At 35.7% G+C, this 9,937-nt stretch overlaps 1 protein-coding gene across 1 annotated transcript; it reads right to left on the reverse strand.

Annotated features, from left to right (window-relative positions):
* Nucleotides 1–134: 134 nt before the first annotated feature.
* On the reverse strand, nucleotides 135–8,903 carry LOC136813358 (nuclear RNA export factor 1-like). Its single transcript, XM_067069867.1, has 2 exons — nucleotides 8,586–8,903; nucleotides 135–2,716 (listed from the first exon to the last, which is right to left on the reverse strand). Exons 1-2 carry the CDS (start codon nucleotides 8,713–8,715, stop codon nucleotides 804–806), a joined length of 2,043 nt encoding a protein of 680 aa, XP_066925968.1. The 5' UTR covers nucleotides 8,716–8,903; the 3' UTR covers nucleotides 135–803.
* Nucleotides 8,904–9,937: the final 1,034 nt, after the last annotated feature.

Here is a 9,937-nt window from a genome sequence, read left to right on the forward strand (position 1 = left end):
AAACTTGATGACTTCATACAAAGAAGATACAAGAATTTCAGCAAAATAGAATAATTCTACAGACGATTATTGTTTTCTTAAGTCTTTCGAAAAAGAATACTTCTCATCGGTTAAATAAGGGAAAACTAAAAACGACAACAACGAAAAATCTTTTTATTCTGAAAAAATTTAAAAAAAAATCACTCACACATAACTCAAAATAATGATAATGTTGTTTGGCTACATATTATGAAATTTTTACATTTTAAACTAGGTAAAAGGAAAAATATTTTATCGTTCGCTTTTTTTGTGATATAAATTTTATACTCCAAAAAAATTTCCGGCTCTCGCAAATTTCTACAATTCATAGAGACTGTGCATTAAAAAGGTGCCTGTCGAAATTTTCAGCGGAACAAAAACTGAACCAAATCAAAAGTAGTAAACAGTGTTGCAACTAGGTTTTGTGAATATGGACGGAAACCTTAGGATTAGATGGTCATTTGAACCAAAAACCCTCTTACTGGCAAGACGGAAATGATATATTTGTATCTCAACTGGACGGATATCCGTCTACAGACGGAAAAGTTGCAACACTGAGTAAAAAATTGAACTCTTTTGGTGATATCATACCATTATATAATTTCAGAAAGTGTCAGAAACTATTGAATGAATAAAGAGATAAAGAAACTCGTAATTTAAGGTAAGGAAATCGAAACCTAAAAATCTAAAATTTAATAAAAATTAATGTTAAAAAATCTACGTGACCACTATAGTCGGTGAGGTAATAATATATATAAACAAAATACTAATTAAAACAAAAGAAATTATACACCGAAAGCGGTAGGAGGCAATTTACCACCTTGTTTTAATTCGTTAAATTTGGCTGCAGCAGCCTGGAAGTCCCAGTTACTAGATAAGAGACAATCTAATGAATATTTCGGCTTCATACCAGATTGTTGCGAAAATCTTTGTAACATTTCTTGTTGTTCAGCAGATAGATTTGGTGACACAGTAGCCCCAGTGCTAGAGCTTTGGGTAATACCATTTTCAAGACTTGCGATCTCTTTTTCCGTAGCTTGACGTACCGTCAAGTGATCGTTGATGAGCAGAAATTTGGCGCCTGATTCAGGGACACCGACAAAAGATCGAGTGAAGCTTCTCGGTGTCAGATCTTTTCCTTCCAAAAAGATACCTTTCAAATTGAAGACCAAACATTCGTTCGTGACAAGACAAACATCTAGTATGAGTGACTCCAGTAAATGACGAGTGGCGGGAAGCTCTGTAAGGAGAGCAACTACTGATAACTTCTTATTTTTAACTAAACTCGTTTTCTTCTCCATGCTTTTTAAAGTGACAAGATTTCGGCTATGATTGAAATAATCATTCAGTCCTTTAGAGTTTTGTTTGTTTGAGATGGTGTTGTGAGTGGTGACTGAAAACACAGCATCGTTGTGGTAGGCTTGCAGAAGCTCTTGGCGATTATTCGTGTCTGCAGAATCGTAAATCTTGAAGAAACCTTCCACAAAATTTTTTAGGATACTTGTAGCTTCTGTATTACAGCTGTACGACTTATGAACGGTTGGTAGTGTCTTCTTGTCGTCGACCAAATCAAAGGTGATTGGTGGTGGGAGAATTACTCCATCCAACTCTTTGATGCTAGGCAGGTGTTTACGAATAGCAGATACATAGCCACTGTCATCGTTCTCATACTGTTCCTTTGCTGGGTTATCACTGAACCATAACTTGGTGATCGTTTTACAATCAGAAATCTTCGATAGCTCATCCAAATATTTGACAGAATTGTGTGATAGATTCAACTCTTCCAAGCTGGGGCATTTTTGACTCAAATTGGCAAGAATATTTAGTCGTTGCAAGCGATTCTTTGAGATATCAAGAGATTTGAGATTTGGACAAAGTTCGTTAACCAGCATAAGAATAGTGTTCATTAGTTTTGGTTGCCAAATTCGTGTATCAAAGTCACCAGTACGTAAAGTTTTATCGCTTCCAATCTCCGTTAAATCTAACTTGACGGCATTGTGGTCATATCGTGTAGACAGAAACTCTTTCAAAACTTCAAGTTTTTCTGGTGCAGTTTCTGTTTCACCAAAGTTTCGAGCAGGTCGTGTACTTCCACCACCGCCCTGACTGAATCCGCCTCCCCGGCTGAAGCCACGCCCATTGCCACTGCCACGGCCACGACCGCGATGCGAACTACCATTCATATCTCTCGGTGGATCACTTGGTTTTGTGACTATACCAATTTTACCGTCTCGAGTTGTGATGGTGTTGTTTAGTCTGCGGAGCGCTTTAGCAGCACTTTCATCATTGACGAAAAAACAGAAACTTTCTTTGACATTGTGGCAATTCTTTTCTTCAAAAGGAACATTGCTGGATTTCTTTAGTTGTTTCACCAGCCATTCTCGATCATGAGATGATCCATTGGGAATGATGACTTTCCACCATTCTGACGAGTTTGTCGGCGACCGATCTCTTTCTCTGTGACCACCGCCACCACCACGCCCACCGTAAGGATTGAAACGCCCTGATCTATTGCCGCCCATGGAAGCATCACCATCTTGGTCATCATCATCATTTTCAAACCTCGAGCGTGGATGATATTCTCTATTTCCACTACCGCCACGATTCCCACCTCTCCCACCACGATTTCCTCCTCTTCCTCCACGACCACGCCCTCTTCCACGGAAGCCTCCACCTCTCTGCCATCTTCCACCATTATCTGAAAAATAAAATTAGTGTTAAAATCTCAAGAGTTGATGCTTAATTAAAAACTTAATTCGAGGCTACTACAGAAGACATCAAGATCTATAAATCAATTGATACCACGTGACTAAATTTCGTCAGTTATGTCACCCTTCACTCCCCTCAAAAAAAATCTCCTCTTTTTTTCGTTCACTTTTTAATATTTCTTTCTCAAGTTTGGTATGTCATATCTCTTAATAGCGTTTTTTGGAAGAATTTTTTCTGCTTTTTTCCTTCATAACTTTTGAAATTATAAAGCAAATTTGAATGTTTAACAGCTCAAATTTAAATCTAACTTTCCTTAAACAAATGCTGAGAGGTTTATATTTATAACATTTCTTGAAAAGTCAATATAAACTTGAACTGACAGAGATGAACACAGATTCTAGTCGATTTTATGAGTTTTGATGCTAATGGTAGAGAGTATATAGTACCTATATAGTATAGAGTTATAGACTCAGTGTCAATATAATGTTAGTAAAATGTTATATGTGAGTAGCCCCCTAGGTGAGATTACCCCCATGCAAACCTTAAATAAAAACCCTTGAAGCACAGAAACAGCCCGAAGGAGCAAATCAACCCCGTCCTAAATTTGTATATACGCAGATACACAGATACATGCCACTCTATTTTGCTGTTTTAATTCCTTCAAAAAGAAGTTGGAAACAAAACCAAACCACGAAAATGGGAGGGTATAACGACCACAAGCAGTCAGGGATAATTGCAAACTAAGAGAGATTGCTTAATGCATCCTAATTTGATTATTCCTGACTGTTTAGTGTTCGAAACACTTCCATTTAGTTGTGAGCCCACTTTGCTTATTACACGAATATTACTAGTCAATTTATCAACACGAATTGAAAAGTTGCGTGTTAACAAAAACGCCCCTTAATTAAAACAAGCCGCTGTTTCCTTGAAAAAGCAGAACAATTTGTGTTAATTTTGGATCTTCCAAATTTCAAGGCCATTGAATACTCTTACCTAGTAATATCGGTGTAATAAGGTAGTTTTGTATTAAAAGTCTTACAAAAGTCAAACACACGGATAGATATGGCCTTAGGAATTCTATGAAATCTTGTTACGTTTTAGACAAAATTTGACGTCATTCTCTACCCATCTCTATTTGAGTACAAAACTTATTGCAGTTAATTTTTTTGATCAAAATTCCATGCTCTATGGTATCAATCATTTCTGTTGAATTATACTTTGAAATCTCGTCAAGGAGTTTTTCCTGTAACGTCAGTTTTTTAGTCTGTCAAACCTGTAATCATCAGTGTTTTGGTCATTGGTCACTTTTTGCTAGCTTAATTTGCTTCTCAGAAAAAAAGTCTTAGAATCCTATCTACTTTCGAACCAATCACATACAGTTACATCCCATGAAAGATGTTGCAGATCCTAAAGATTAGCCCCCCTACTTTATCATTATCATTATATTGAGAAATAAAGAACTTACTACAGTGTTACATGCTAGCGCAATCTTCAGACTATGCAGACTATAATACCTCTAAGAGAAGAAATTTGTTCTTTTGTTCTTGGGGTCTAGGTTCATCTTATAATGAGGATGGTAACTTATAAGAATTAAAGTTCATTTGAGGATAGGGCGTCATACAGGGGGGGGCACGCAGTTACTACAAGACATGATGTGTAGTAAGTGCTTTTTCAACACTTTTTTTCAGGACCACCACCCTTTGCAGTTACTACACCTTGGTAGTTTTCAGAAAAGATTTCCAGGTACCACCCCTGTTTTTGAGTGATCATCAAAAACATGCTCGAAATTACCCTAAATTGCGATTATTTTTCAACCTAAAGCCATTTTTGTGCTAGATTTTCTTTTAATTTACTTGGTTAACAGCTGTTGAGAACATTTTAATGATAATTAGGGAAAGCATAATTTCAAAGTTGGGTCTGAGAAAAATTTTTTTGTTCCATTTATAACAAAAATATTTTTTTTAACAAACAATTTTTTCACAAAAAAATTCATTTTTTGTAAAAAATTTTGAAAGTTCTTTAAAAAGAATTAAAATATAAGCACTTACTACACCAAAAGTGCTAGTTTTAGTGTTTGGCACCACCCCCAAACAGCAGTTACTACACTGTGTAGTAACTGTTTTCATAACTTCTGAATACAGTACCACCACGGTAGTAAGTGTCATACTGTCTTGTAGTAACTGCGTGCCCCCCCCTGCGTCATATCAAGTTTTACTCTTTCCAAGCTTGGACACACTTATCACCCCCTTTTCTTGTTAGCCCCTTGACTTTTAGAATGATTTTAATATTTATTGATATTTATGAATAAAATTATTTTATTAAACAATCTTGTATTTTATATGTAGCGAAAATGGGCCTTCGGGCCTAATGTTACTTAAATATATATAGATAGATAGATCAGGGGATATTACCGCAAGTCTCTCCCCCATAGGATACCACCACTACTTTTTTAGTACCAGGTACTAACTTCTTTTGAGGAAAAAAGTGACTCTACCCCTACTTAGACACTGGTCACTGGGAAAAGATGGGTAAAACACCCTTGAAAAAGTTAATTTCACCTCACCAATGGCTTATTTTGTTACAAAAAACATGTTATGTTTAATGACTGCCATTTTTCAAAATAAAATTTGAAAATGGGTAATTACTGCATTCATAAGTAAGGGGGTACTTTCATAAGTATGAGGTGACTATGAAAGTAGACCCAAATAGACCTTTTTCGCTTTTATGTGCATGAGGGGGCACTCATATGGTCCGACTCATGGCATGTGCCTCCCTTAAGGGTAGGTTTTTTGAGACCCTTTAATGCATCGTAAGGGTCTACTTTTGATGAGTGCACTACAAGGGTCTTTTTTGAGCTAATATACTGTAAGTGTGTGTCTTTTATAGTTTCAACTCGCACTCATTTTGATTTGTTTTGCAAATTGTATTGACAGCTCAGGCTCATCTTCAGATGGCTTCAGCAAAATTAGGTATGAAATCAAACTACACTGTATGCACTGTAAGGGTGCCTTTTCACTGTTTAAGAGCTGCACTGTAAGGGTCTGATTTTGAAAGCCAATTATTGGTGTCACATACCATCGTTTAGAAATTGAGTGCCCCCCCCCGGATTATGTGCAGATTATTATGGCGGTAAATTTTTTGTGGTGAGAGTTCATAGGAAAATATGCAAATCCTTTGCAAAAAGATATAATTGCATAACTGGCATTTTATCAAAGTGTAATTCTGGTAATGATTCACTGAATCAGATTTTTCTACATTTTATGATGTGATGATAGCTAGGTCAACAGAGAAGACCTAGCACAGTCTGTGCTCGTATTATAATTGGTTTAGAAATCATGAGAAAGCACTTATTCTACGCAATGAATTTTATACACCTCCTCAAAAGACAAACAATGTATTAGGAAAAAAAAAACATTTTTAAAAAGCACATTGACAAAAATATTCCCCATGCAATGTTCATTATTGAATTCTGCAATTAAAACGAAAGTGATCTCTTTTTCTCAGTTAGTTGGCCACACTAGCTTCCCACTGAAATGTGTATCAAAGATTAAATGCTACAAAAGTACTTTATCATTTATCTGACTAATGATGAGCAAAGAAATGTGCAATTTAATAAGTATATGTAATCGTCAGCCATGCAAAATTACTCGAATCTGATTGGTTTAGAGGAGTGCGATTAATCGTTAATTGCACTATTACCACTTTTTGCACTCTTCGGCAGGGGGACACTTTTGTCCCCTTATCTTTTCTCTTCCAAGTCCTGTGTCAGAGACTTTTTTTTATTATATAATAAAAAACAAAGACATTTTTTTTCTTCAATATAAAAAAGAACAAAGGAATTTTACGTTACAATAGCTTCTTTTAATTGAAAACAAAGAAAAATTACACTGCAATGTTTTCTTTTTAAACAAAAGAAAAAAAGGAAGTTTTCGAATGTTTACTGACGATTACTAGTACTAATCACATGATAAAGAGTGCAATTCGAGAATAATTGCACGAGTGATTTTTTTGTTAATAAATTTCCGAGCTTGAAAGGACGAGGAAAATTCGAAACAAAAAATTCACGAGTGCAATTTTCGAATTTTACGAGTTATTATGTGATTACGAGCTAATCGCACAATTTGTTTCACTACTTTTTCCCGTCAGGAAAGTAAATTACACTGAAAGTTTGATATTTTTCTTTTCTCTTTATGTTTTTTTATTTATTGTTGTTTATAGATTTTCTTTCTCACAAAACCTATTTCGAATGCAATTAAAACGTTCAATGAAAAAAAAATATAAGAAAAATACATTAAAATCAATTTTGTAAAATTGGCGCGGCATTGAAGAGTGTGATTAACGATTAATTGCTCTCTACAGGATGCAATTAACGATTAATTGCTCTCTTTGGCGCGCCTTCATCGTTAATCATACACATAAAAAAGAGGTATTAAATTCATGCAATCAATTAGAAAATCACTTACAAATTGACTTATTTAACGAGTTTTATGACATTAATAATTAATAAAAACACCTTTGAAAGTAATTTTTGTTTAAAAAAAGACTAGTTTTATAAAAATTGGTGCTTTCATAGATTTTTTTTTTAAAAACTTTATATCAAAAACGTCTAAAAATACCAAATTTGATACCCCTTTTTTACGTGTTTTTTACACTTTTCGTAAAGTGAATTTTGACTTTAAAAGCTCATAAGCAGAGAATAAGTTGGTCAAATTTAAAAAGTGATAGCTCAAATTTTAAGTGAGGATATCTACTTTCTAAATATCAGAACTCTAAGCACTTTGGGACATTTGTTCGGCCTCAAGACGTCGGGAAACGTCTGAACTTTTTCGTGGGTCACCCGGTAGTTAGTTCTATCATTTTAGGTTAAAAGATCATATTTGACTATTAAAATTCAAACTATCTTTGGAAACAAGTTTTTTCCTAGTAAAGATGTTAATTAAAAATTTGAAAGTTGTCCCTTCCGTTACGCAAATTAGGCTACCCCTCCAACCCGTAAATGTAAATTCATGATAAACGATTAGGAATTGGTTAAAACAATTTGTAGAAACATTTTAAGAGTAAGTTTAGTCTTATAAGTGTCTCTTTTATTGTAGAAATAACAAGTTTTTAGTTATTGGTTGAAAATGAGAAAAAAATCAACCACAACAACTTCTAGGGTCCTACAGTTCTGCAAAAAGGTAATATAGAGGAGCACATACTTGATTATCATCATAGAGGTATATACACATCCAAATAAATAGGTTTTAAACAATTTTGAGGATGAAATTTTTTTAGCGTAACGGAAGGGACAGGTGTATACCAAAAATGTGGCCTTTACCCAGGTAACTAAATGTCACAAAAACTTCAAAAACTTAAGCCTTCTTTTTTTATGAAATTTGTAATAAAAAACGTCGATTTGATTTGAATATATTACAGGAAAAAAGTTTGGTGTAAAATGAGAATTTTTTTTTACAACCGGACAATCTCTACACCAGAACTTAAGGAAGTGGGATGTCCGGTGTGTCAGAGAAGGATATTTTTTTTCCACCGGACATTCCCAGCCCGTCCGGTGCGTCCGGTGTTTCTTAATTTTTTGTTTCATAAATGTCCGGCGTCCAAATTCCCTGTATGCAACACCAGACTGACACCAGAATTATTGGGTCCGGGGTGTAGCGAAAGGATACTTTTTTTTGCCACCGGACAAATACACCGGACAGTCCGGTGCGTCGGCAGGGTCCTATATATTTTGAAAGTTTTGTTGGGAGATGGGAAATATTTGTACCGTCCCAATAAAATTGACAAACTCTCTGGGGAATGATGTCCCTTGCACAAATCAAACAAAAAAAGCCACACAACAAGAAAGAAAAGAATATACTTACCATTTCTTTGAAAGCCTCTTCCACCTTTATCTTCTCTATCCATTGCTGCATTATTCCCTACATTTCGTGAGCCATCTGATCCAACTTTGACGGATATATCGCTCATTGCTTTAAAGAAAGTCCCAGCCATTTCTTTGATATTTTACTACAGCTCCTTGTTGTCTGGCTGTTTTGTTGGGAAGTCGATCTCATTTGGTCGGGTCAAGCTCTAACATACTGTCTATTATGAGCGTTTATAACATTATATTGATATTGTTGTATTAACAGTCTGCCTTTTCCGCCTTTAGCTTTGAGCCCGTTGGCGTGTAGGCTAGATAAGACCTAAAGGTTGAGCCCGATTGTGGACCTGACACATTGAATGCTACCATTTTCCTTTTTCATTTTAATAGGCCATTTCACAGTCGCAAAGCGTAATGGGTAATCAGGACCACTGCGCGCTAATAACGACTTACTATTGGTCCAAAGTTTTGAAAAAAATTGAAGATTTTTGCGTCTAGCCAACGGGAAGCCGTAATGGAGGCGCAATCAGTCCTGATTACCCATGATCCATTTCGACCGTGAAATGGCCTATAGGCCATTTCACAGTCGCAAAGCGTAATGGGTAATCAGGACCACTGCGCGCTAATAACGCCTTACTATTGGTCCAAAGTTTTGAAAAAAATTGAAGATTTTTGCGTCTAGCCAACGGGAAGCCGTAATAGAGGCGCAATCAGTCCTGATTACCCATGATCCATTTCGACCGTGAAATGGCCTATCGAGGAAAAGTTTTATCCCGAATATTTATGAAATCGGATCCTACCTAAAATCTGCTCAGTAAAATACCTAACAGTGAATGAGGGTGGGGCTTTCTCACCAATGTCAATTGAATATATAGAACCTGGTCAGGTAACGCAAGCAAAAAGGTTGAATTTTTTTTATATAAAAACGAATGGACGGTCTAGCCCCCTGATCTACAGTCTTTTTGGTGGGTGACGTCACAACAGCCAGCACTCACTGCAGAGTGGCTGTATTCAATTGACATTGTTCTCACTCTCGCGCGAGGGTGCGAGGGTGACCCTTTCAGAGACTCAATTGCTAATTTATCTAGTTTGATTCGCAAACCTCTATAGATATATCTCCTATAAGAAACTTTTTTTCGCTAGAGGATGAGCAGAAGCCTATAATTTATCCTCTTTATACCCCTTTGAGAGACTTAAGAGGGTTACATTTTTTAAAAACTTTCTTTGATTTTTCTAAAATTCCCTACCCTTAAGCTTAGAGAGACTTTTTAACAATTCTTTCACTATCTAAATCAAAAAAATTTCCTAAGGAGAGGCTAATTTGAATTTTTCTGATTTTTGCGACCCTTAGAG

This window comes from Clytia hemisphaerica, unplaced genomic scaffold (assembly GCF_902728285.1).
Source record: "Clytia hemisphaerica strain Z4C2 unplaced genomic scaffold, Clytia hemisphaerica genome assembly, whole genome shotgun sequence".
NCBI lineage: Eukaryota > Metazoa > Cnidaria > Hydrozoa > Leptothecata > Clytiidae > Clytia > Clytia hemisphaerica.

Coding starts and splice junctions, on each gene's coding strand:
- LOC136813358 (XM_067069867.1), bottom strand. CDS start 8,715: ATGGCTGGGACTTTCTTTAAAGCAATGAGCGATATATCCGTCAAAGTT. Junction 2,717..8,585: donor AAGAGGCTTTCAAAGAAATG/GTAAGTATATTC, acceptor TTTATTTTTCAG/ATAATGGTGGAAGATGGCAG.